General features: G+C 35.5%; 4 protein-coding genes and 1 long non-coding RNA gene across 21 annotated transcripts in view; 3 read left to right on the top strand and 2 right to left on the bottom strand.

The window, feature by feature from the left end:
* The window catches only part of LOC143149897 (uncharacterized), a 40,743-nt gene extending 26,773 nt beyond the window's left edge, over positions 1–13,970 (top strand). For 3 of the 9 annotated variants that reach the window (XR_012992899.1, XR_012992900.1, XM_076317693.1), the window contains exons 3-6: positions 10,016–10,095; positions 10,598–10,729; positions 11,220–11,683; positions 11,767–13,969. Coding sequence is in view for 1 of the 9 variants with exons in the window: in XM_076317699.1 (XP_076173814.1) it covers positions 10,598–10,729; positions 10,939–11,010 (204 nt within the window). In the remaining 8 variants the exon portion in view is untranslated. Of the gene's footprint in view, positions 1–171; positions 290–397; positions 1,469–10,015; positions 10,096–10,597; positions 10,730–10,938; positions 11,132–11,219; positions 11,684–11,766 lie in introns of those variants that run through there. The other 6 variants (XM_076317696.1, XM_076317697.1, XM_076317695.1 and 3 more) reach the window with 5 other exon arrangements.
* On the bottom strand, positions 10,961–14,401 carry LOC143149898 (uncharacterized). 2 transcript variants are annotated; one of them, XR_012992902.1, is made up of 3 exons: positions 14,365–14,401; positions 11,327–12,827; positions 10,961–11,252 (listed from the first exon to the last, which is right to left on the bottom strand). It is a non-coding gene; the product is annotated as an uncharacterized LOC143149898 (long non-coding RNA). The 2 variants fall into 2 exon arrangements; XR_012992901.1 differs by having other exon boundaries at positions 14,320–14,397.
* A 348-nt stretch (positions 14,402–14,749) lies between these two features.
* Positions 14,750–19,665, top strand: Kap-alpha1 (karyopherin alpha1). Of its 3 annotated transcripts, XR_012992907.1 has the most exons (10): positions 14,750–14,906; positions 15,060–15,218; positions 16,007–16,225; positions 16,367–16,555; positions 16,644–16,864; positions 16,970–17,233; positions 17,321–17,525; positions 17,611–17,911; positions 17,996–18,854; positions 19,199–19,665. XR_012992907.1 is itself a non-coding variant. In XM_076317833.1 (9 exons), the coding sequence occupies exons 3-9, from the start codon at positions 16,007–16,009 to the stop codon at positions 18,190–18,192; spliced, it is 1,596 nt and encodes a 531-aa protein (XP_076173948.1). In that variant the 5' UTR covers positions 14,750–14,906; positions 15,060–15,218; the 3' UTR covers positions 18,193–19,665. The 3 variants fall into 3 exon arrangements, 2 of the variants coding, with proteins under 2 accessions (XP_076173948.1, XP_076173949.1); XM_076317833.1 differs by having other exon boundaries at positions 17,996–19,665; XM_076317834.1 differs by lacking the exon at positions 15,060–15,218 and having other exon boundaries at positions 17,996–19,665.
* Positions 19,666–20,343: 678 nt separating this feature from the next.
* On the bottom strand, positions 20,344–23,391 carry Torip (Torsin interacting protein). 2 transcript variants are annotated; one of them, XM_076317841.1, is made up of 4 exons: positions 22,124–23,391; positions 21,817–22,045; positions 20,836–21,702; positions 20,344–20,731 (listed from the first exon to the last, which is right to left on the bottom strand). In XM_076317841.1, the coding sequence occupies exons 2-4, from the start codon at positions 21,829–21,831 to the stop codon at positions 20,417–20,419; spliced, it is 1,197 nt and encodes a 398-aa protein (XP_076173956.1). In that variant the 5' UTR covers positions 21,832–22,045; positions 22,124–23,391; the 3' UTR covers positions 20,344–20,416. The 2 variants fall into 2 exon arrangements, with proteins under 2 accessions (XP_076173956.1, XP_076173957.1); XM_076317842.1 differs by having other exon boundaries at positions 21,817–21,963.
* Positions 22,989–25,772, top strand: LOC143149945 (palmitoyltransferase ZDHHC6). Of its 5 annotated transcripts, XM_076317837.1 has the most exons (8): positions 23,029–23,247; positions 23,631–23,679; positions 23,740–23,812; positions 23,898–23,982; positions 24,051–24,325; positions 24,396–24,608; positions 24,701–24,888; positions 25,028–25,771. In XM_076317837.1, exons 1-8 carry the CDS (start codon positions 23,193–23,195, stop codon positions 25,164–25,166), a joined length of 1,077 nt encoding a protein of 358 aa, XP_076173952.1. In that variant the 5' UTR covers positions 23,029–23,192; the 3' UTR covers positions 25,167–25,771. The 5 variants fall into 5 exon arrangements, with proteins under 5 accessions (XP_076173950.1, XP_076173952.1, XP_076173951.1 ...); XM_076317835.1 differs by lacking the exon at positions 23,631–23,679 and having other exon boundaries at positions 22,989–23,163; positions 25,028–25,772; XM_076317836.1 differs by having other exon boundaries at positions 23,631–23,812; positions 25,028–25,770.
* The last annotated feature ends 868 nt before the right edge of the window (positions 25,773–26,640 follow it).

Genomic DNA, 26,640 nt, shown 5'->3' with positions numbered 1-26,640 from the left:
CGGTGGATTCTCGTTTCGACTCGCGGAAGTAAATATTGTTAACGTAAGGATACAGAGAGAGTACACGGAATGGAATAGAAGTTTTCCTCGTTTCTCGTTCGTAGTGTATCGCGATATTTTCGTAACTCGAGATTTCCATACATATTCTTCTTCTTCTTTTTTTTTGCACAGAACGAAAAAGGAGGATCTCGTGAAATTGTAAATTTCGCGAAATTTCAAACTCGAAGCTTCCTCGATCGGATCTGACGAAACTTAGGGTTGGAGCTTACGGTGTTCTTGGATCGATTATGTAGGTAGAGATTTTGGTAACCGATGTCTTCACGAATTTATCATCGTGGCGGACCAACATGTCTTTGTACGTGTCGCTAGGATTTATTAGATTCTATTAATGTTTCAGTTGTCGTGTCGATAAAAGAAGGTGTAACGTTATTGGTCATCGACGAGACGAACCCTAACGAGGCGTTTGGAGTTGCTCTCGAGATTTCAAAGCGATACAACGTTCCATTCCTTGTACGTTGATTTACATATCCGATAATGTCGCGGTGGGAGTAACGCGCGTCGTATATTTAACACGCGACGGGTCGAAAAAGACCCGAGGAACGCACCAGGGGTTAACTCCGGACCGTGAACTTCGGAGTTTACGGCTCGTAAAACTCGAAAGTTGGTGCGCAGAATGTACGGTTTAATGTTGGGACCGTGAACGTTTCGAGTGTGCGGTACTTGAGACGAGAGGAGACCTTGAAATTTAAACCTTGAGTTTTAGAATTTAACCGATGGATCTTGCAACATGAAATTTCGATCCTAAAGCTTAGAGTTTGTACCCTCGGCGCTGAGAGTGTGCAGTTTAATTTTATTTAGAATCTATATGTCTCAATAGTGACAAATTGGAGTTCATTTTATGGACTGAACGAAAGTTCTCGATTGTTTAGGACTTACCAAAGTCTAATCCAGACTTGTAAAATATACTTTGCAGGGTGTGTGGAGACTTCGAAGGACCAACTTACGTACTGTCTGTCCGCTAGAAGAACGCTGACTGGTGCTTATACCCCCAATCTAGTTCGCAGCTCGTTGGCTGCCCCACCATCGCACGCTTTGTCGTTATTGGCCGGTGTCCTCGTCCTGTCCTCGACCAATAGGGCCAATGCGTGCGACAGGAGGGAGACCAGTAGACTGTGAACTAGAGTACGTGTGTAAACACTCATTGGCCTTCTTCTCGTGGACAAGTTACACTTATTTGTACTATAGCTCGTCTGTCTTTCCTTTTGGGTGCGAATGTACCATGAGTTTGGAAAGTACTGTGCACGATTTACAAGAAGTCATTTGAAACAACCCAGAGACATGTGATCTATGTACCTGCGTATACCTTTTTGTTTTTTTCTCATAGGTTTCACCAATCTTTTCAATATTACGATAAAAGATGAGTTCGTAATATTAACTATTTTAAAACTTTTACAATAAAGAAAAAAGGGTTGTATATATTTTACACATATAATTTTCTTTCTTATTGAGAAAACTTTGAAACAGTTGCAAGATTTCGTCACGAATACAACGGTACATTTTTTAAGAACCAAAGTATCGTTTTACAACCACTTTCGATTCCATTCTCGATTAAATTTTAATTAAACAGTGGCTTCAAGGTGTTCGTAATAATTTGATTATCCAAGATAGTTCGCACCGTTAAGTGTTATTTAGACGGTGACGAAGATAGTGATCGATAGTAATAATACGTGCCATGGTAAGACAGTTAATATACCGTAAACTAGAACGAAGGTCTGAACACGCGTTGACCTTCTTCTCGAGGTCGGACAGTACCTCTGCTAAGGTACTAACGGAGCTTGGTGTTTCTCCACGAACGATCGTTCGAGGTACAAAACGCCAGGATGTTCGGTGTCGATCGTACGCGTCGATTCGCTTTAAAGCGGGCGCACGGAACCACCATGGAGAAATTAACTGGCGTCAGGGTCGGTGGAATTGACTCTATCGCGGATCTAAATTCGGCAGCGGGCTCACTCCCGTGACTCACAATTCCGTAGATCGTGATATGTGGGCCCACGTGACGGTACCTGAACGACCACCTTAATGCCCGTCGACGTAGGTGAGCCAGGAATCGTTCTTAACGAACATGCGGGTTCGGTGCTGGAAATTCCGCTCGATTTAGCCCGGTAATTGTCTAATTGAAGACCCACGCCGTAGATGCTGCTGGACGAGCTAATTGGTGACGCGGACGGGTTCGCTCCGACGAGCTTGAACTTCAAAAATTCGCGAGAAATTCGACACTGTTCGTCTATTTCGATAAAATCCTACAATCGTTTCTACTATTCCCAAAGTACTAGGTTGTTCAAGAAGTTTTGTCGTTCGATAAAACTTATTGAAGTTCAACTTATTGAACAATACTACTTTGAACAATATTATTCAACTTATTGGACAATACTACATTGAACAATATTGTTCAACTTATTGAACAGTACTACATTGAACAGTACTACTTTGAACAGTATTGTTCAACTTATTGAAGAGTACTACATTCAACAGTACTGTTCAACTTATTGAACAGTACTACATGTAACAGTACTGCTCAACTTATTGAACAGTACTACATTCAACAGTACTACTTTGAACAGTATTGTTCAACTTATTGAAGAGTACTACATTCAACAGTACTGTTCAACTTATTGAACAGTACTACATTCAACAGTACTGCTCAACTTATTGAACAGTACTACATTAAACAGTACTGTTCAACTTATTGAACAGTACTATATTAAACAGTACTGTTCCATAAGTTTCATCGAACGATAAAGCTTATTGAACAACCTATTACGTGTACAGACCGTTTCTTCGACCGATAATAACATTTAAGAACAATCGTTGGTTCTGTGTTGGAGAAAATTGAATCGACGAGTCTAAGAACGGTCAAACATGAATCATTTTCGAATAATCTCGAAACTATGCGTAAAATGCATAGAAATCAGCCTCGAGAAGAGTTCAAAAGAAATACCCTGTACCTGTGTTCGAGCAATCTCCAGAAAGCTATTTCTCAAATATCTTAAAGTATGATTTTTCAATTTGTATCGTTCTTTAATTCGTCGATTAGTCTTACTGTTCAAGCACACTCGTTTATCCGTCTTATTTCTTCATTTTTGAAAGTTGGCTGCACATGGTATCGACAGTTTGCTCCTTGGCTAACAAAAATTATTTTACGTACTAGCTTGCAGAACCGCAACATATTTACTTTTCGATTATAGTCAATGATAATTCATTGTCCAGTCGATATCCGCTCGTTGCAACGAGTGAAATAATCATTTTCGATTTCGTTTGTAACTTTCGAAAAGAAATGATGCATTCAAGGTCCCAATTCGTCGATACTGTCCTGTAGAAATACTATCGGTGATCGTGTAGACGTAAAGAGTTTCTTCTTGCATTGCAATTTTGGAAAATTTCTTACGGAATAACAGTGGCCACGGTGTCTAGGATCGAAGACAAATTTTTCGTAAACGAAAAAGTTGGCCAGAACGCCCCCGGGAGGAAAGTTGTCCCCCAGTTTGATACGCTAAACGAGCAAACTTATTTTCACGGTGACGTTGAAGCATTATTAGCGTTCTTGCAAAAAAGATAACAACTTTATCATGGTAGAGGCTGGTAGTGCGTGCAAATTACATTGAAACGCGTAGCAGGGAGAGGAAGATCGCAACGATGGTCTCAATTAGTGGAAACAACGTCGTTGTGCATAAACAGGCGGCACACGATCGTGCAGAAGCGTCGCGAAGAGTTTATCGATTTATTTACCGACGTTTAGACCAACGAGAAGAATTTCTTTCGGAAAGAATAATATTGTACCCGATACGACGAAACGAAACTTTTGTAAATTTCCTCGAGACGATTCCCGTATTCGAGAATCTAAGGATAGAGTTATCGCGAAATAAAAACAAACGAAGAGGTAAAAATAAACGATTGGGAAAATACAAGATAACGTTATCGCTGGCCAAGGGTTGAACCGAAATAAATTTCGTTCCAAATAATCCTACTGTGCTCCTCTTGTTTTCGACACTCGTATTTCGGTTACCTCTAGCCTTGTTAACGTTTTCGTTCGTTTGTAAATTTCGAAATTTGACCGCATTCTATCTATTCCTTGTTCTAAAAAAAACTTATGGAAAAACCTACAAACGATAAGATCAATTTGTTCGTTAATCGTTTCGATTTTCTTCTAAGTGTTTCTATATTAACAAATCATTCACAAACCACGCGTATCCACTGAAAAAAGATGTTAAAAAGTGGGTAATTTCATTTCTTCGTCTGAAAATGAATAATTCCTACAAGATTTTTAAGTTTTTCAACTAAAAACCGTTTCTGAAAATGTAGCAATTCGAAACTAATGTTTATACATGCACCGATGCAAAATACACTTGAAGATGCTGGAAACAATATTCCTACAAGGAACTATGATATAAATGTAAATACCATTATGCAACCTATAAAATTCAAATTTAAAGAAAAGCTTTCCAAATTGAGTAGATGGTGAGCGAAAGAATAAGATCACGTATACGTGACAACGGCCGGTAACCGCTGGCTGAGAAAGTTCGCGTGCGCGTCCTTCTTCGTTTTACATTGTCCGTGCACTGACCACGTTCCAGAGGGACCCGCGAGAAAACCACGTGCAATCGACGAGTGAAAAAACAATACAAATCCAAAATTAACTTTCAAATAATCTCGAAAATGTAAAATACGTAAAACTGCAACTTGAAATCCAGAACGGTGCAAAGAAAGTATTCCCGTGTGTCGAGTAGTCCTCGTGGAAACAAATATTTTTCGAATATCTTCAAATATATTCGAAACGTGATTTTCGAATTTGGTACCGTTCACCGATTCGTCGATTATCGTGTCGTTCGTACAAATTCGTCCGACTCGTGCACTCTTCTCGGGACTGTACGTCCAAAATGACACAAGGACAACTACAGGGTAAATTCGACGAGAAAAGGAGAATAGCACGCTCGACGATCGGCGTTTTAGGAGCGAACACCGCGCGTTCGCTCGTTAATTTTATTCAAGGAGGTCCGCCAGCGTTCCATCCCTCCCGTGCGAAATCGCTTCGACGAGCATTACTGCTAGATCCAGATACTCGCAGACTGACGATAGGTCGTACGGGGGTGAAAATCGTGGCACGTGACCCGCGGGTACACGCACGCAGGGGGAAAAGCCTGACCCTGCACCATCGGTCCTGTTCTCTGGCGAGTTACCTTTACTGCGTTTACTATTCTCCATTGTGCACGACTACCATACGGGATCGTGCAAAGGAGGCTGCGAGAGAGATCGCGTGAGTCATCCGAGCCGAGCCACTCGCATTGGCGTAGCCCCCGAAACGAATTTATTATGACGACTGCCGACGGTGTATACGTATAGGTTGAAACAAGGACGGAATAAGATTGTTCGAGGAAAATAATTGAAAAAAATCCTACAAAAAATGTAGTGTAAATATTTAGGTTTTACGAGTATCAATTTGACATTAAAATTGTTTCGTTCAAGACGTGTAGTAGTGTAATGTTTTGTACGAATAATTTGTACGGTTGCTTGAAATTTTATACTAATGTTTGGTTCGAATATTAATTTCATTTACTGTAAGTAATAACTTTGTGATAATCTTAGAATTCTTTTGTCGAGTGATAATACACCTAACCGAATTTTTTTTAAATTTCAAGTTATCAGTTTCACTTTGTAATCGTACGTAGATTATTCGAATATGAAAAGCTCCACTGTATGTTGTTCATTTACAACAATCTATAATTCTCTACCAAATCGGAAGATTCTTCTTCTTTAAACAAAGTTATCGAATAAGTTCGAAATATTCGACTTTCGTGGAATGTATATTCAAAATCTCTGCTTTAACGACACGACGGACATTTTGATGCGTCGTTGAAATAAAATTATTGAATTCGTCATATATATACTCACCTGTTTAAACATTCGACCTCTCGGTAAATTGAAATCGCCTCGAAGGAACACCGAGAGATATTCCAAAGAATATACAAAATATAGAAATATTTCTATAGATCGGTGTCCTCGAATTGAATTGTTCGAAATTTATTCCGAGTATCCACGGATCGAGACACGGTGAATCCGAACGTTTCGAATTATTGACGATCGTTGGAAAAGCGATTTGATAAACGATTCCAGTCGCGATATCGGTCACGTGGTGGACCACGTTGCGCCAATCGGTCGACGTTGGATTCTCCGTGCACCGAGTCGAAGACACACTCGGTGGTTTTACATTCGTCGATACGATCTCGAACGTGGGCTCTCTCCTTTACACCTCGTAACGACACCGTCGAACGCTGAGTGTTCCTGATTCGATGTCTTTCGTCGGTCGCGTCTCGTTCCATTTCCCCCACCCCGCGCCACCGAGAGACTCCCGGCGTCGATCGTTCTTCTCCACGCGGACGGGAATTGTATTTCATTTTAAATGGTCGTTTCGCCGAGCAGGTTCCTCGATATTGCGTTTCGCGGGCGGTGTAGCTCCGTCGTCCGCGTAACGATTTCCTTTGTTCCACGCGAGATAAAGCGAGCTCCGGTCACCGAGACGCGTTTGGCGTGCGTTGTTGCCCAGACGCGATCGTTAAGAAACGCTTTGGCAGTGTCGTTCAGTCGGTCACACGGCATTATACGCCGCGACGTTAAATCGAATTAATTCGTCGCCGACGTCGCGGTGCTCTGGATGCGGGCGCTCTCTACGAAATTTCGAGTCTCGCGATCGTACAAAGGTACAGGGTGACCCCGAAAGTATCGAGACACCTTTTCACCGTAGCTACGACCTTAACGAGTGTAACTTCTATCGAACTTTCATTTTCATAGAAGACAGTGACGCGTCTTTGTGTACCATCGCCCGTACCGTGAAACAATAATCGCGTTTCAATTATTCGGCTACGTAGATTCTATCCTCGCTCGGTATTTAAGAATTATTCCATTGGATTCTCCAGTCGTTGAATTCTGCTGGAATTTCTCTCTTCAATTTTGACTACCTGGACGAAGCTTCTCTAATTTGAATCGCACTCTGCGTACACATTTCTCCGCATAAATGGATGTAATTCCTGGAAAAATCGAGAGTGGGTACATACTCGTGCAGAAAAACTTGTCGCGTATTATTATGTACTTTTGAGAAACGTGAAAAGGTATCCATAGTTTCATCGCGGAGTGTGTCAAGTCTGCTCGCAGAACGAGAGCAACGAACTTGAACGGTGTAAACGAGAAAGAAACCAGTGTTCCGAAAAGAACAAAACCGATTCTGCGTTGGACGACGATTCGTGGAGGATGCACGATTATCGAGGGATCGGGAGTAATCGGAAAAATTCGACTTCTCTCGTCGCTTCGTTTCACCGAGGGTCGAAAAACTCGACGGAAATCTCTCTGCCTACGTCACTGTGCTCAGCCTCGATGCATCAGTCCGGCGTGCATCTGTATGTATTTACGCTTGGGGGGAACCCCTATGTGACATCATCCCCCTCCATACGTGTGCGGCCGATTCGTTTCGCTGGCTGACTTCTGTCGCCTAACTCCAAAACACCCCTGGACCCTGCCACCTCCCTTTACCTTTAATCTTTATCAATCCATCCAGCCGAGCCGGAATCGAACCTACGGGCCAAGGTACGGACGGCGCCGCGCATTATTCACGCCCGATAGCTTCTCCGACCCTCCGCGCCACCGTCCTTCAGCCACCACCGCTACCCCTTGCTCTCGGTTAAATACTTTCCGTGGAGTTCACCGCTTCGCTCTGTTCTTCGCTGCGCGGTGTCCATTCTCGCGTCGAAGACTCGCGCGTGTCTCGCGGTGCTCGCGGAGAACGTTAGTTCGGGAGTCGACGAGACAATAGCCAATAATACGGTGGCGCTCTTACCACGAGACACCCACGTCATCATTTTGTCGTTGTTTTCCACCGCGGTAACGTCCAAAAAATTGTAATCGCGTTCTCAACCAACTGGAAAACTTTCCGGTTAATTTTTACGTTGTTTTCTCGCTTCTTCGTATCTTTCTTTTGCGCTAAAGGAATATCATTTTGGGAACATAATCTCTCGGAAGACACCAGTTCTGGAATTGATGAATCAATAGTCAACTTGAGTATTGCGATGATTATTACGTTCTATGGAATTGTAGTATTTTATATTTTATTAGCTGTAATATTTTGTAGATATTATTGTAAGAAAAATTAACCATACTTTGTTCCCGGAGAAACATTGATAACTCGCGACGAAAGAATGTTCAAATACAAGTATAATTATAATTATCATCTTCAATTGCATTTAACTAACATCCAATTAATATTTTTCCAATAATATAATTTCGTTACCCTCTAATACAATACACCAACAGCAGAGTTTGATAAATGAATACATATAACGAAGTTTACGTATATGTTTGTATTTTAATTTTCCAAAAAAGTCTGCAAAAGATTTTCTTGCACGAGAGAACAGATCAAATATTGCGCTATACTCGATTGATTAAAATAAAAAGAAAGTACATTGTATTATTTTCCTTTTTATACAATGTATAGTATATGTGTCAAAGAAACTGTACATACCCTCCATTTTTTCGAATTAAACGCGTTTCTGAACGCATACTTGTTCATTTTTCACCGCGCGTTAAAGCAATTCCTAATATAGGGAAAAGCGCACGGCGACCATTGAAACTTGTTTCCCCAGACATGATAACGGAGTTTAAAACCCAAATAGGCGGACAGGTGGGTGGAGTCTCGTGAACACGGGGAACCAACGATCGCCACACCTACTAATGATCATTCGCCTTCGTTCCTTACCTGTACCCGAGACAGGTGCTTTGGGAGAACGCACGCAACTAAAAGGTCCCACTACGTCCGATTGCTCGAAACACAACTCTCCCCTCCCTCTATATAAAATGAAACGAAACTCAACCTTCTTCCCACCACTGAATGCCATATATAGAATATTATACCTTGCTTAAGAACGAACCGTGGCGATAATCATTTCTCATTGAAAAATTCTAAGTAATTAAAAATTTGCGACGTGTTAGAAATCACATTCTACATTTATTTCTTAACAATAACTCACTGGTCCCTCCCCTTTCGAAACGTTATATTTTTTAATATTTTCATCGGCACAATGTTTCGTGTTTCGCCACAAAGTACCAGGTGTTTTTACAAGAGAGTTATTAATGAGAAAGATACAGTTTTTATTTTGTCAAGTATCAAAGACATCCATATTTATTATGAAAATATTGGCGCTTAAAATTTGCTTGGAAAAAAAAATGACCAATGTTGAAATTGGTATAAATGTGGTAACAATTGATATAAATGTATGGAAAATTACCATAAGATAATCAGTAGTATTACCATATTTTAGTATTTTATACGCTTAATTTCGTTCCAATCGTGTAATTTGTAACTTACAAAATATATAAAAAATATGAAAATGTTTACATACATTTTAGAACCTTTGCGTTGAATTCAATTAAGCCAGACTAAACTTGTTTAATGCCAATAGATTTTTAAATGCCTCGTTTGTCGCGCCAAAAATCCACCTGACTCGTCGGCACGATAAAATAATACATTAATAATGGAATCTTTTATTGTATCGTTAATTTTTTTCACAAATTTCGTATAATGCTCGTTGTTAACCTTTCAAATTCACAAGGGAACTTCCGATCACTACGTTTTACGATCGTTCGATATCTATGCGTTCGTAAAAGCATCTATGCTGTCTCATTCGCAAGTTTTTTCAGCAGTCGAACTCGAATCTCGTTCCAACCAATCACAGATTGGAAAAGTGGTAAATGAATGTTTCCAAAACGCACTTGAAGATTACATGTGAGAAAATGCTGCTTTATTTGAAAAATTACGAACTTTTTCTCGGAAATTTTAGCTACTTTAAAATTTGAGCATAAATTCAGAATTGTAAACATTTTCGTACACGGCAAAATTCGCCGAGTCAAATTAGCAAAGTTCATAAATATTTCATACAAAATTAGTAGAGTTATGAGATTTTTCGATCTGTTGCAGTTTGAGGAGTTCAAATGTGTGGCAGTACCAGTTTGATATTCTTATGAAATTTTACATTTAACGAACAAACTCTTACAGCTGTAAGTACAAGCCCAATTACATTGTATCGTATGATTCTACCGAAATGTTAACCTTTCTATCTCCATCTTTGTTAAAATATCAGATATATCTATTCTGCTATACAAAATATAACTATCTAGTAAACAAATACTTAAGTTATTGTATATTGCTCTGGATATACTACCTTCAAAGATACACTTCCTTGATATCATTACCGATTATTATCTAAGTCTCAGTAGCACATTGTGAAACAGTTTTGAGATATTCCGAAGCCTTGTTTCCAATTCCAATTGCGGAACAACTTCTACATTTGCAATCAATTTTATCTCAGAATATTAGAAAATGTTCAAAATACATTTATATTTTTTGGTACCATTGTTATTTTGGTTCTGCATTTAATTGTCTCATCCCTCAAACAATATATATTTGTCTAACGTTGTATATTTCAATCATTTTTAATAATACTAAAAATTTGGTCGTGTAAGTTTTGTTTCCTTGAAACTTAATCATTCATGTTTTCAGATGAGAACTGCAGCTAGTCACAAATTCTGTTACAAAAATATGGTCGTAGTCTCGCAAAGATTGAGACTATATAGGAAAAAGGTACCTATTCAATTGAGAAAACAAGAACAACAGTTATCAAGGAGGTATAAGGTAAGGTTCCTAATATTATTACCGATGAAGAAAATATTACAACAGATGAATGTTCAGTTTGGTATTACACTTGGTAAATTCTTATTATTTTGAATTTGAAATATCAAATATGCTCCAAAATAATGCAAGTTAATTTGAAAGTCTAACAATATTTACTCATATTTTACTAAGATAATATTAAAAATTTCTTTAATTGTTTTATTTTACAGCAAGCTCTAACAACTGAAATGATACTAACATTACATCGTCCTAATATAAACAGTCAACTGGCAGTTACTTGAAAATTTAAAAAAATACTATGCAGGCTGCCAGTAGATGAATAGCTGTACTAACAAAAATTGTACTTGAATTCAATAAGAATTTTGTGAGTTCTTAAAAGAAGGTACAAATAGGATTCTACAGGTCTGAAAATTATAAAACATTCCTAAAGTATATAATGAACTTTTATGCAATAAAAAGTAAACAAAACAAATATACGTGCTGATTCCAGTTGGAAGCTGTATTGACTGCAACAAACCCAATCCTGGAAGCATACATTACGCGTCGCATCGAGACTTCAAAATAGACCAACATAGATACTTTCACTGGGATACCAACTTAAGTACTCCATGGTGTTTGAAGGAAACAAATAGCAGACTCGGGATGAAACGCTCTTCCTTCCTCCTCCTTCCTTCATCATATTAACAAGTGCCAAAAAGGTGTTAAACACCACGAAATTTGGTGTCAATTGAATTCGTCAATTCGCATGAAAACGGATGCACAAAAGCTCTAGCGGGGAACTAACTATTGCCAGGGTCAATGAAATTGATTTCATCACGAATCACTAAATTCTGCAGCGGGTTTTTCTAGTGACTTACAATTTCGTAGTTCGGAATATGTGGGTACATAAAGTGGTAAACTGATCAAACCTAACGCTTCGCTCGGCTTTCGTTTACCTTAACGATCCCTACATAGGTGAGCAGGAATCATTCTTAACGAACATGCGGGTTCAGTGCTGGAAATTCCACTCGATTTAACTCCTAATTGTCTAATTGAAGGCCCACGCCCAAGACGCTGGACGAGATAATTGGTGACACGGATGAATTCGCTCCGACAAGCTTGAATTTCAAAAATGCGCGTTTATTCATTTATCGTGTTCGATCGAATCTGAGAATTATACTCTTAGAGTACGTATATACAATATTTATTTTATCAATAATAACACGCAGTTATTAGAACGAGTTCAGTGCTTCAGTTCAGAGAGGAACTGTATCTGCTCATCATTACACAGAGAGATTACCTTCAACACATGTGAAGTACATATGCTTATCAACGATGCTTGTCAACAATTGTTATAAATGTTAAGTCTGCTACATCCATTCTAGACAAACTGCAAGGAGTAATCTATCAAGTATTTGGTAATCACACTAATTATTAATTACTTACTGGAGTGTTACCAACCTACGTATCTATCTTATTTTTTGAGTAATAAACCGATAAGAAGCCACGTGTATTATATCAAACAAATTTCAACTCGTATACTCTCCTTATTACGAGTTTACTTCTACGGAACGACAACTTTAACGTAAATTCAATAAAAAAAAGAAAAAGAGAATACACTCGATGTTCAGCGCTCAGGATTGAACATCATGGGTTGATTTTAATCAAAGAGTTCTCCCGTGCAAAGAAGTACGTGTTCGAGACAAAACTCAGCCACGAACTCCGTTCGTGTAACCGAGAGAAAGACAAATCTCTTTTCCCCAGATGCAAAGCCATTGACTGCGAAAGTCCACGAAGTGGGACGTGAATGTCTATCGAGACAGGGAAAAAGGACACGAAAATTCGAGTTTTTGCACAGAGAAGGAACGACAGACTCGATAGGGTCTCGACGAAGATCCTTCTGCTTACGTCATTGTACCTAACCTGGATTCATCGGTTCGACGTATATCTGTATGTATTTACGCTTGGGGAGAACGTCTATGTGACATCATCCCCCTCCGCATGTGTGCAGCCGATTCGTTTCGCTAGCTGACTTCTGTCGCCTAACTCCAAGACACCCCTGGATACTGCCACCTCCCTTTACCTTTAATCTTTATCAATCCATCCAGCCGACCGGAACCTACGAACCAAAGAACGGACGACGTCATGCATTATTCACGCCCGATAGCTTCTCTAACCTTACGCGTGTCCTTCGAGCAACTACCGCCCCTTGTTGTCGGCTTAACCCTCACCGTTATCATTTTTATCAAACAATAAAAATCTTTTTGTACAACATTAACCAGCTTTCTTTCCACGCGAAAAAGATGTCGGTGTATGGCTACCTGATATACTAGTACACGAAAAACTTACGAATTACATTTTCTCCAGTACACATCGAGTTCGATCGATTTTTGTCGAACATTTCCTTTTTATATAATATATAATATATGTAAAAGAAACTTCTTCATTTTTTTAATTAAACACATTTCTGACCGCATACCCGTTTATTTTTCATTGTGCATTAAAACAATTCCCAAAATAGAGAAAAACATGCGGTGACAATTGAGATCTGTTTCTACAGGCACGATAACGGAATTTAAAAGCCAAATAGGCGGACAGGTGAGTGGAATCCGTGCTCAAAGGGAACCAATAATCGTCACACCTTTAGGGTCATCAGGCCTTCGTTTCCTTACTTGAACTCTAGACAGGTACTTTATCAGAGCACAAGGAAACTCGATAATCACCCTAGATTTGATTGCTTAAAGTACAACTCTCCTTTCGCTTTATATAAACTAAATCGAAACTCGACCCCCTTCCCACCACTGAATGTTAAACATGGAATATTATACTTTGCTTAAAAACAAACCGTAGCAGTAATTATTTCTTATTGGAAAGTCCTGAGGAATTAAAAATCGACGATTTGAAATTTTAATAGGAATTACATTTTACGTTTATTCCTTAACGAGAACTACCTCTCCCTCTTTCTGTATACTTATAACATTCGTTTTCATTTCGAAATCCCATAGTTTTTGTATTTTATAAAGTACCAGGTGTGTTTATAAGAAAATTATTGGTGTGAAAAGTACAATTTTTAGTTTGCCATGTATCAGGGGCATTCATATTTATTATGAAAATTATACTTAACGGCCAACAAGTTTGCTTGGAAAAATTGTTATCAATATCGAAATTAGCATAAATGTGGTAGTAATTATTATAGATGTACGTATGCTAAGCAGATACCTTGTTTAGCACAACTACGCATCAGAATTTGTACTACTAATTACTAACGACTTGAATATAATAAAGTTTATTAAAGGAAAATTAAGTTATCGGCTAGCATGATTATTTTAAAAAGTTACCATTTGATGATTAATAGTTTTAACAATTAATGTATATTTTAATTAATATGTACACGTATTTTTGTATAAATCATGTGATTAGTACTTGAAAACAAATTATGAATATAGAAATTTATACTTCTAAAGAACTTTAGAAACCTTGTAATAAATTCGACGAAGTGAGAATACATATTTCGAATACTAATATATCTTCAAATCTACGTTCGTTACGCTAAAATTCTACATGACTCAACGATACAGTAAATTAATATACTATTTGTAGACTCGTCTCACCCGTTTCATTAATTTTTTCATATGTGTACAGCGATCATCCTATACCTTTCAAATTCGCAAGGGCACTTTGGACCTTCGGGTCACTACGTTTTACGCATCGTTCGACGCCTACATAAGTGTTCGCAAAAGCATCCACACGTTACCTTGTTCGCAAGTTTTTTCAGCAGTGGTACTCGAATCGCGTTTCAACCAATCAGGATCTGAGTAAGCAGTAAATTAATGTTTCTTGAACGCGCATGAAAATTGTATGTGAATAAATTTCGCTACTTTTGACGAATTACGAACCTTTCTCATAAATTTTATCTATTTTAGAATTTAAGTAAACTTTCAGAAGTTGTCTACTTGAGGCAATTTGTGAATGTTTTTCGGATACGTCAAAATCAACCGAGTGAAATTGGAAAAGTTGATAAATATGGCTGTTCGAACGGACCTATCAGCGTTTCGCGACCCGTGATTCCTTGCGCGTTGGAGTACAGACCAAGGTTTTCCGATCGGTCGTCGTAGTTTGAGGAGGTGAAAAGTGTGGCGGTGCTTACTCGATATTCTTATGAAATCTTACATTTAACGAACGAACTCCTTTCACAGCCGTAAGTACGAGCTCGATTACCTTGTTTCGTACGACCGTCTCGGGAATCATACGATCGCGACGCGCATAAAAGATCGAGACGATTCCAGGCGAATGTCAGTTTTTCTGTCTCCGTCTACGCCAAAATGTCTAATCTAGCCAATCTATTATACAGAGTATAACCGTCTCGTAGACAGATACTTAGGATTGTTCGACCCTGCGGTCTTTCTCGCACCTTACTCCGGATCTAGTATCTTCGAGGATACACCCCACCCTCGACATCGTCGCTGATTAATACCTAACCCTCAATAGCCCATTGTCAAGCAGTTTCAAGGTATTCCTAAGCCCCATCGAGAATTCCAGTACTAACTTCGGAACAACTTACACGTTTTCACTCAATATTGTCTTATGATTATAAAAAGTGTTCGACTAAGTGCATTTGTGTTCCTTGATATAATTGTTATTTTTGCCTTGCATTTAGTTGTTTCATTTATCAAACCATGTATGTATTGCTAGCATTGTATACTACAATAATTTTTTTTTTTACTAAAACAGTATTAACTTTAACAAAGATGAAGTTGAATGTAATTATAAACCAAAATATTACATGTATTTTGATGAAATTATATTCATACATATGTTTTAATACATAAGAACATACATAAATTCATTGAATTTATTATTAGTAAATTGAGTAGAGCAATTATTATTATAGAATATAAAGAATTACTTCTTTTTTTTTTTTAAGTTACTTCTATAAAAGGATTAACAATAAATTACATCTAACTTTATTCTTTGTTATACTCTAAAATTGACAAGGGTCATAATTATCTTTACACTAATCAATGTTTTTTTAGTAATAGATGTGTTAATATTGTATATATGATCCTTCATGTTAATAACAAATAATATTATTTGTGCAAAGGAGCCATGAGTGTTACATAATGTATGTGTTTTTTTTAATACATATGTTAGGTGTATTTTAAGGAACATTATTAAAAGCAATTGTTTTAATATGTTTTCATTGAATATGCAACAATAAAAGTTTATAATAAGAATTACAATAATAATTTGATTGTGTAAGTTTTGTTACCGTAAAACTTAAATTATTCATGTTCTCAGATGTCAACTGCTACTACTCACAAATACCGTTACAAAAATGTGGGTCTAGACTCACAGGAATTGAGACGACGCAGGGAGGAGGAAGGTGTTCAATTAAGAAAACAAAAACGAGAACAACAGTTATCAAAAAGACGCAATGTTCCTAACATTGTTGCTGATGAAGAGAATGTTGCAACAGATGAATGTGCCCGTACAACTTCACTTCCTATACCACAATTAGTAAATTTTTATGGTTATAAGTTAGGAGTAACAAACAATATCACCTGAAAATGTGCAAATTAAGCTGAACAAAGTTTAACAATATTTATTTATAATAATCAAGCTATCATTAAAAATCTCTTTTATTTTTTTATTTTACAGCAAGCTCCAACAGCTGAAATGGTGCAAGCATTATATAGCCCTACTACAGAAAGTCAACTGGCAGCTATTCAAAAGTTTAGAAAAATGCTATCCAGGGAGCCAAACCCGCCAATAGATGAAGTTGTACAAACAGGAATTGTACCTAAATTTGTTGAATTCTTACAAGATGATTCAAACTGCACTCTACAGGTTTGTAAATTGTAGAACATTTCTAAAGCACATAATAAACTTTTATACAAATGAAAGTAGTCAACATAATTATACTTGATGATTCTAGTTTGAAGCTGCATGGGCTTTAACGAATATAGCAAGTGGAACATCTCAACAGACGCATAAAGTGATAGATGCAGGGGCTGTGCCCATTTTCATATCATTACTTAGTTCTCAATACGAAGATGTACAAGAACAAGCTGTTTGGGCATTGGGCAATATTGCAGGAGATAGTCCTGAATGTAGAGACCATGTATTAGACAATGGGATTCTCACTCCTCTCCTACAGTAAGTTTTTGTTGAATCTTTTGCATATTAAATATAAACAAATTTTATTATATAAATAATATTTTGGTCTAAATAATATTGTAAAAAACAATAATCTTGTTTCAGACTTCTTTCCAAGGCAACGCGTTTATCAATGGTGCGCAACGCGGTATGGGCATTATCAAATCTCTGTCGAGGAAAGAATCCACCACCAGCTTTTGAAAAAGTCACACCATGTTTACCGGTTTTGGCTCATCTTCTCAATCACACCGACAGCGATGTTCTTTCCGATGCTTGCTGGGCTCTTTCTTATCTGAGCGATGGACCGAATGACAAGATTCAGACAGTTATAGATGCAGGTGTATGCAGACGTCTCGTAGAATTACTCATGTAAGAATTTGATTTTAATTTGTCAGTGACACGTAATGTAAAATTATTTTACTATATAGTAATAATTATGAAAAATTATATTCTCAGGCATCAGCAAAACAATGTAATAAGTGCAGCTCTTCGAGCCGTGGGAAATGTAGTGACAGGCGATGATGTACAAACGCAAATCATTCTTAACTGTTCTGCATTACCTTGTCTATTGCATCTTTTAAACTCGCCCCGAGAGCCTGTTTGTAAAGAGGTTTGCTGGACAATCTCCAACATTACGGCAGGAAATCCTCAACAAATTCAGGTTTTGTATATACTATTCACAGAAAGCAGTAAGTAACAATGTTTCACATTATTAAAGAAGTGTATGCACTTGTGTTCCTTATTAGGCTGTTATTGATGCCCAAATATTCCCTGTCCTAATCGATATTTTGGGAAAAGCCGAATTCAAAACTAGAAGAGAAGCAGCATGGGCAATCACTAATGCAACTAGCGGTGGTACACCTGATCAAATTCGTTACCTTGTTGCACAAGATTGCATTCCACCGTTATGCTTTTTACTGACAGTCATGGATTCTAAGGTCGTTCACGTTGCACTAAATGGTTTAGAAAATATTTTGCGCCTTGGAGAACAAGATGCCGCACAGAATGGAATTAATCAGTTCGCGGTATTGATCGAGGAATGTTTCGGTAAATATACAGTTACGAAAAAAAATTTTTTATAAATTTTGTTGGTGCAAAAATTCTACTTTAAACTGTATTATTTTGTTTCAGGCCTAAACAAAATAGAATTTTTGCAATCTCATCAAAATGTAGAAATTTACCAGAAGGCCTTCGATATAATTGAACGATACTTCAGTTCTGAAGAAGAGGATTCACGAATCGTACCCGCCATCGATTCGCAAGGACATCACTTTCATTTCGATGTGCCCGATTCATCCCAACTACCGGTTCACAACTATGACTTTTAATGAATTAATCTTAATTGAAACTCCGAATATATCTCCGAATTCGATCTTGTTTCGTTCGTTAAGTTTACGACTATTTCTCGTGACAGGACAATCTGTGAAATTGAAGAATCGATCAGCTGCAAAGAGTGGTATATTTATATATATACTTTGAATTCGTTTTTATCAAAAAAATATTAGTAACATCTCAAAATAATCAGTTTTTTGCTCTATTATGAAAATGAGTAAAATGTTTGTATGCAGTTATTTTAAATTGTTTTCTCTTATTACTTTTAGCTACATCATACGCATCGTTCTAAGTTTACCACAATGCGCTTCTCTGTGAGCCTATGCCAAATTGTAACAGTGTTCTCACCCGAGATTGTAACAATTTGGATAGGCTCACTTTTCAAAACTCATACATAAACGTATTTAATATGAAATGTTCAGTTTATTGAAATTAACAAAATAAATATCTTAGCGCTTAAGTAGAAACAGATAAGTACGGAAACAATGATCAAGATGGTTTACTATCGAGGCAGACCTATACCTCGTACGACGTATGACTGACTCAGAATTACAAAAAACTTGTACAACTGGCAAGACACTAATGACTGAAGTACGCGACTGCGTAGCCAACACGGACAACATTACGCAACGCGGTACTCACCTCCTTACTACACTAGGTAGGAACATGACCAATTAAACTTTTTTACTGTAAATACGTATCTTGTAATTTTAAGGCTATTCTATACAGAGTGCCCTTAAAAAACGAAACAACATTTACGTCGAATTAGCGTGATTACTTTCTACTTTATTTTTTTGTTTGTTTACTACTTCTAATATTTTATCTGATATCCGCGTAGATGCATTGCCAGAATATTCTATTAACTGCAATGGACTAAATTAATTATGCAATTTCAATGCGTTTCTGCATTCTTGTTAAAATAAGAAATTGTGAAATATCTAATGTTTACATTTCCAATCGTGCTTACAAAGTTCAAATAGACAAATTTTCAATCTGTTTCAGTATTTTGTTCCGAGATCATGCTTCCGCGAGATCACAACGATAAATATTTTGGAAATGCGTTTTCGTTTTGGTATGCGAGCAGAATCGACGCGAATACGTGTATGATAAGGATCGATTGAATTGTGGTTGTACAGCACATTAAATTTTGGACATTCTGTATAAAAGGTCTGTGACTGTATAAAATGTATTTATTATTTAGGTTTGACGGTACCATGCTATATTATACAAGATAATATAAATATATATTAACTACTTTAGTTACTGACTTGAATTATCACGACAGAGAAGGACTGTAATATAAGAACGTGAGCGACCACTTTGCTAATAACGATACTTTAGCAAGGTGGGTACTTACAAATACTTGTTGCCAATTTATAAAATGCTTACCAATAGGATATAAGCATATTGGAAAAAATTTGTCATTTTATGTTGTGCACGCTATTCTTAAATAAAATGTGATAAAAGTATTTTGAAACCTTATTATTAAATAAATTATGTCAATACTCATTTATACGGATATATTAATCGATTTGCTTGATCTTCCTCGAATGTATATGCGAATATATCTTTTACGAAAGTTATCGAAGTTTGATAGAACAATGATTACAATAATTTTGTAATTCATTCAAGTATATTCAACTGTAAAATGAAGTTCTTTAAAAGCTTAATAGTTTTGGAAGACGTGAAATGTAAGCTTTATGTACAGTTTTAAATTTATCTCCGATATATAAAATAGAAGATTTTTTTCTTTCTCTATGCGATTCCGTTCGCGATACAATTCGGTAGAGACGCATTGTAAATTGGCAATTTAGGACACAATAACGATACGTGGACTGCAGATCGACGTACAATACGATGTGACGTGTACGAAGTGAACCTATTCATTGCATGTTCTTTTAAAGCTGAACAAACATGTCATTTAAGAGCGTAACTGAAATCATGTCAGAGGCATCGATCTTGTTGTTATATTTTTCGAAAATTTGTAGGAACCGCCAAATCACCATCGGAAATCTTTATCTAAAGATGTTGATTTTCTGTATTGTCATTTGACGAAACGAAATAAAGTTGAATATTAATACATAAGCATTTACGTTTATTTAACACTTAATACAAAAATATATTCTACAATGAAGGAATTGTGAATCTTAGTTCATAAATATTTATTTATTAAGTTATTACCATAATCTACTACAATCACTCTGTATATATGTTAAAGTTTTATTGTTCATGATATTTAAAGAAAGAACAGTTTTTATTATTAAAAGTTACAGATGATTCTGGTAATACTGGCACAACAATTCCATCTGTCAGACGGGTTATCAGAGAAATTAAAATATCTTTCTCTATTTTACCTGATAATCTTTTCATCATTTGTCCTTCAATGAATTCTAGTTCCCTTTGCATTGGTTTGTATTCATTAACAGTCACTGTTATTATATAAATAGCATGTCTAATTAATGGATTTTCTCTATCACAAAAGTTATGAAATGCTTTTATTGCCTCTGTATTGATGTTCAATAAGTCACGAACTATCTAAAATATGTAAAAGAAATACAGTTTTTTTGCATAGATAACTAATGGTTTAAATTATATATTGCAGTTCTAGGAATGTTCAAGAAATTGAATAAAATACTTACTAATACCCGTTTTTGTAAAATTTGTATTTTTAAATTATAAATAGTTTGTCCAATATCATTTGGAAAATCTTGTGGTATTAAAGTTAAATAATTATTAGTACCTACAATAATACTACTTAATTCTCCAACTAATTGTGCTAAGCAATTCAAAGTATCTGTTTCAATTCCAAACAAAATAATAACTAAAGGTTTCTTATGATACATAGCTACATCATATATTCCAGATGATATATCATTCCAAATGCCTGGTTTTTGATTATAAAATTGTGTTTGAATTATCTTCATCTTTTCATCAAGTATTTTATCTACTACATCTAAATCTAACTTATTTATTTTATTTTCTTCTATTTCAGTTGTTTTTATAATTGTCTTTAGTATTGTTTTGTTATAATTTAAGATTATAAATACACTTACACTAATAAATATAATAAATAAAAACAAATTTTTAAATACAGCTGATTGAGGTTGTTTCCGCACTTTTTCATGTGACAAAGATGAATTACTATGGGTATTAAGAGTGTAACTTGTATTTGGACTTCGAAAACTTTGTTTTTGCAAGTGTGATCGATCAAAAGAATTATATAAATTAGATGAAGAAGATTCTAACATAGCACTGTGATATGAATCATTTAATAAATTAGTATCATCGTCCTCATAGTCATTGTCATCATCAGAATATATTATATCATTGTTAGTATTCTTGAAATATTTTTGATTTTGTTGCTTAATTTTATCTAAATTATCTTTTATAAATGAACTGTCGGAATTTTGGTAAGAATGAAAATCATTCCCTTCAGATGTATATTTTCTTAAGGGTAAACGTGATTTAGGAACAGGTGGTTCAAAACGCTTTTGTTGACAATTAGGCTGAAAAAAGTGGGCTAATTAAACTTTGTTCCATATTTACGATAATTTTGTATAAAAATATTCTATTGAGTTTATAAGTCTCTACGTTCGTTATTTAATAACAAATATACATACATGAAATTCTTCCATATTTATATGAATCAAATCAATTGAACACTTTTTAAATAGTTCCTTGGGAGAGCCTTGTAACACTATCAACTCATATAATTTATGTTGTTACTGATTTAACCGCAAATCCAGCTCAGAGGAGACTGAATACAGCTTTTTTTGGGATCCCAGGACCCATTTTCATTTTAATAGCATATGTAATATAACCAACAAAGTTTAAAAATAAATCGTAATGCTGTACATAATAGGTATTAGAATTTCACATGGATATAAGTATGTCATTTAAAACTCATGATTCATAAATGTTATATACCTTATCTGTGATTCAACTTGTTGGAATGATACTATCCTGTTTTGTTAGAAAAACAAAATTTTCGAAATTGAGTCGCTATATGAAATTTGGTAGCGCAATCTAGCGACCAAAACTGATACTATTTGATTTAAATGACGCATAACAAGTATATTCAAAATGAAATGTTATATATTTAATAATTAATGATGTGATCATTAAATTATGTTACAAAGTTTAAGTAACAATATTTAGCTTAGCGTTTTGCTTTTGCAAATAAAAGCTTGCTACAAAGGAGATAGGATTTAAAGAGAATATTCCTCTCAAATCACAACAATAAAGATTATACGTGTATGTAATGAAGGAAAAGAAAGAATAGTTTTATGGTCTACTACATTCAGTTGTATTAGATCGGATTCGGATGTTTCACTTAATCTTCGTAACTTCTAATCTTCGTGTTTAAAAAAAAATTATCCAGTACTATTCACATTCTCTATAGTCTAAAACTGATAACTTTTTCTTTATATAATACATACATATGTACATTGTTAGGAAAACCATGGCATTAATTTCAATTTTGATACCATTTCGGTTATCATGGTTTAACCGAATTTATTTTTATTTTTACGTACCAAAGTAATTTCAAGTTTAAATCTTTAGTCATCATATTCAAACGTTAGGGTTAGGAGAAAAATATTGCAGGTGGTATCGAAATCTCATATTCCAAGTTCGAGTTGTTTACGAATTAATAATTTTAATACTAACTACTTTGAAATGAAATTAAAACATAACGATATATATTCCAAATTTTTTAGAGTTTTTGATGAACATACGGAATACACGATTATTTTGCACAAAGCGTTTCTCTTTGATTGCAACGAAGAAACTGTCAATTTTGAAGAATACTCGACATTGATGCCAACATTGAGATATAACGGAACGTGTTGTGTTTGTAACGGAATGTGTTGCCGAGAGAAATACACTTCTACAGATTTAATAAACGATAACAAGAATTGTTTGTTCGCAGCAGACGTATCAGATACCTGTTCTCTAGAATTTAACGGGTATTTTATGATAGTTTCATGGTGACGGCATGTGTGTTAATCCTTTAAAGAAAATATGGAATTGGGGTCCGCTTACTGCTCTTGGTAGGTGAATTGAAGATATCAGTTCAGATTCGCTTTTTATTGCACTGTGAATAAACTAACGCTTCTACTAATTTGAAAACTTAGAAGTGATAATATTTGAAGTAAGATGTTAATGCCTTCATTATGTTTCATCACTATACAAAGAAGAAAATTGCACGTAAATATATCATAGGTTGAATTTGACAGATAACTGCTTTCATTTTGTTTCGTACATGTTGCAACAGAATTGCGCGAAATTTAAACAGTTCTTTAAAGTTTTTGTTTTATGTAACTACGGTATTTTATATATAAATGTACTATATAAGTACATATGTTACTTACATTGTTTTATTTAAATTAAATTTGCTTTTATTAATATTGTGTACTTCATAATATTTTTTTAGGAATTATAAAACTAATCACTTTGATGACAATACATTGTAGTAGACAATGGTGGGCACCGCAAGAGAGTTTATTTGGAGCAATTAATTTTATGCTTTTCTTTTGTCTCAGTGGATCTACTCTCTTCCATTTCATCAGCTCTATTTATGAAGAGCCAGGATTCCTTCCGTTAAAATGGATGCCGGTATTACAATATATGTTTAACACTTAAAAGAAATACAAAACATTTCTACAAAAAATTAGTGTCAAAAAAATGTTTGTCTTTTCAGGAAAAGGCAACAGATATTCAATTTTTACAATATTGTTCTGTATGCAAGGGCTATAAAGCACCAAGATCTCATCATTGCAGAAAGTGTGAGATTTTGTATAATCAGTTAGTACCAATATTTTATATAGTTTATTGATTATTTTCTAATTTTTAGGTGGTCGTTGTGTGATGAAGATGGACCATCATTGTCCATGGATAAATAATTGTGTAGGACATTTCAATCATGGACATTTTACAGCATTTCTGGCAAGCGCGGTTGGTGGATGCTGTGTTTCGACTTTTACATTAGTCTCATGGGTTATGACTGTATTATCTTTAAAACCGTTATCATTTCCATCACCTTCTGTATTTGTTCTAATATTAGTAATCTTCAGTATTGGTTTGTCAATTGGCGTTGTTCTTGCAGTTGGGGCATTACTTTATTTCCAGGTGAAGACTTATTATTATTACAAAATTTATATTCATATAGTTGCACAAACTATTTGTGTATTTTTCACAGCTGGTAGCTATAATTAAAAATCGAACGGAAATTGAAGCATGGATTTCAGAAAAAGCTAACTATCGAAGATTTGGAACCAAGGACACATTTGTTTATCCATATTCAAAAGGTTGGCGTTTCAATGTTCAACAAGTTCTTACGTGGGATTGTTCTCCAGTAGGAGATGGAATTAATTGGCCTGTAATCGAAGGCTGTGATCAATATACGTTGACTGTAAATGTTTATCAATTGATATATAAATAGATATGTTATTTAAGCATTTTGATAATAAAATTTAAAGTATGGCCATCTCTACAATATTTCAGCGAGAACAATTAGCTCAAAAGAAAGATAAACGGAAGAGAGCTAAAACTTACAGAATTATAGAAGAAGCATCTGGATCGCGGTTGCCATTAAGAAATGGTTGGGGTGTATTTTGTCATCCTCCTTGTACAGATGAACCCCGTATTAAACTCAAATTTGGAGATATAGTAATCGTAACACGATGGAAAAAGTGAGTTACACAAGTTTTTCAAATTGATAATCACTTCATTATATTTCAAAGGACAAAAATGCTAATTTAATTAGAGTATTCTTCATTTATAGAAAAGTATCAGTGAAATAATTAATGGTAATACAAAATTCTTTCATAGATATTGGTTATTCGGAGAAAAGAAACAGGATGGGGAAAACGATAAGGAAATACGAAAACGAGGTTGGTTCCCACGTCCTTGCGCGATCGAAGTAATCGAAAATGAGGCTTACACTTCCTCCTTAACGAAATCAGATTAAAATATTTCTTCTCTCTATGTAGAATTTTAACGTATAGATAATTCGTTGAACGAACGATGATATTTTTGTCTAGTGTTTTATATGTAAGTATCAATGATGGATGAGTGTCTTAATATGTTCCAATGGTCTAATATTAAATAAGTTTGACTCGCAAAGAAGATTCGAACTATTCGAATCGCCAGTTAATATATTTATTGCATGAATAAGAAAAGATTGATTTCATAAGAAAGAAAATTAGCACAAAATGAGATCATGGAAGTTCTTTCACATTCTTTTTTATATAACCTTACAGTAATGTAAGTACTTTGAATGTATTTAACACGTAAAAGCTTCGTATCTTTATGTACTAGATTTGTATCAAGAGAATTATTGTGTTTAATATACAGTAATGTGTGTAATTTCGATCATAGTAAATGAAGCTTGTGGTAATTAACTATCGAACGGTACTGCATTTTTTTACTCGTATAACAAAATACCTAATGATTTATATAATTATATTTTTCTCTATTCTTTTTCAAATGTAACGAATAAATCATTGATTCGGCAAATGGCTATATCGTAATACCGTCTATTATGTATCTGTTTATCAAAAGTTTGTAATTAATGAATAAATGACTCGATGAAAATTACGTTCCGCGCGTTTTTATTTTAAAGAAATCATCCGTGAATATTTCTACATTTTATATTGCGTTGCTCTGAAAGCTCGTAGAAAATCAATAATACTGTGAAAAGTAACAGTGACCAAGGGAACCCACCATACTTCTGTGCAAAAGTGGAATGCGTGATACGTACCCATTTCTGTGTTTCATGAAATGATCTAATAAACATCAAATTTACGCTCGACGTAACCATTCGATTTTTGCATACCTTCGATGTTTCATTATTATTATATTTTTAATCAATACTGCTCGAAGATAATAATGCTGTACGATGTGTAAAACATTTTCAAGCGATTGTACACCGCGCCATTGCGCACGTGAAATCCTACTTTCGCGAATTCTCTGGTGGAAAATTATAATTTAACAAATTCGCGATTCATCGAATTAATTGAATTATCCGGAGGAAAGGAACCGTAGAGATTCGGTAGGATTAGCAACGATCGAAACACGGTGAGCAGTCGGTTATAACATCGACGAAGGGATCGAGGTGAAAGTGACAATTAACAAAAGTGAATTGGACCTGCCTTTTATGATCCCATGGTGGGATCTCACCACGTTTGACTTGCTTTCAGGAGATCGGCCGGCGCAGTTTCTTTCGGGCCGTTCTGGTTCTTGGACGATAGTTACCAATTTCGTGTTTCCGTTATTAAGTTTCGTTTAATTACAGTAAGTGCTTTTCAACAAGCATCGATCGAACTAGGATTAAATCATTGTCGAAAGTGGCTAAATTTTTTAAACGCGTTCACGTAGAATTCGTTCATCCGAGACTAATTCTGACGAACAAATCGAAGACACCTAACAAATCAATATTTTCG

The sequence above is a fragment of the Ptiloglossa arizonensis genome, chromosome 8, assembly GCF_051014685.1.
Source record: "Ptiloglossa arizonensis isolate GNS036 chromosome 8, iyPtiAriz1_principal, whole genome shotgun sequence".
NCBI classification, from domain to species: Eukaryota; Metazoa; Arthropoda; class Insecta; order Hymenoptera; family Colletidae; genus Ptiloglossa; species Ptiloglossa arizonensis.
This window is presented reverse-complemented; position numbering and strand designations above follow the sequence as displayed.

Coding starts and splice junctions, on each gene's coding strand:
- Kap-alpha1 (XM_076317834.1), top strand. CDS start 16,007: ATGTCAACTGCTACTACTCACAAATACCGTTACAAAAATGTGGGTCTA. Junction 16,865..16,969: donor ATTCTCACTCCTCTCCTACA/GTAAGTTTTTGT, acceptor ATCTTGTTTCAG/ACTTCTTTCCAAGGCAACGC. Junction 17,234..17,320: donor CGTCTCGTAGAATTACTCAT/GTAAGAATTTGA, acceptor TTATATTCTCAG/GCATCAGCAAAACAATGTAA.
- Torip (XM_076317841.1), bottom strand. Junction 20,732..20,835: donor TTTTACAAAAACGGGTATTA/GTAAGTATTTTA, acceptor TACATATTTTAG/ATAGTTCGTGACTTATTGAA.
- LOC143149945 (XM_076317836.1), top strand. CDS start 23,193: ATGTGTGTTAATCCTTTAAAGAAAATATGGAATTGGGGTCCGCTTACT. Junction 23,248..23,630: donor GGGTCCGCTTACTGCTCTTG/GTAGGTGAATTG, acceptor ATATTTTTTTAG/GAATTATAAAACTAATCACT. Junction 23,983..24,050: donor ATCTCATCATTGCAGAAAGT/GTGAGATTTTGT, acceptor TCTAATTTTTAG/GTGGTCGTTGTGTGATGAAG.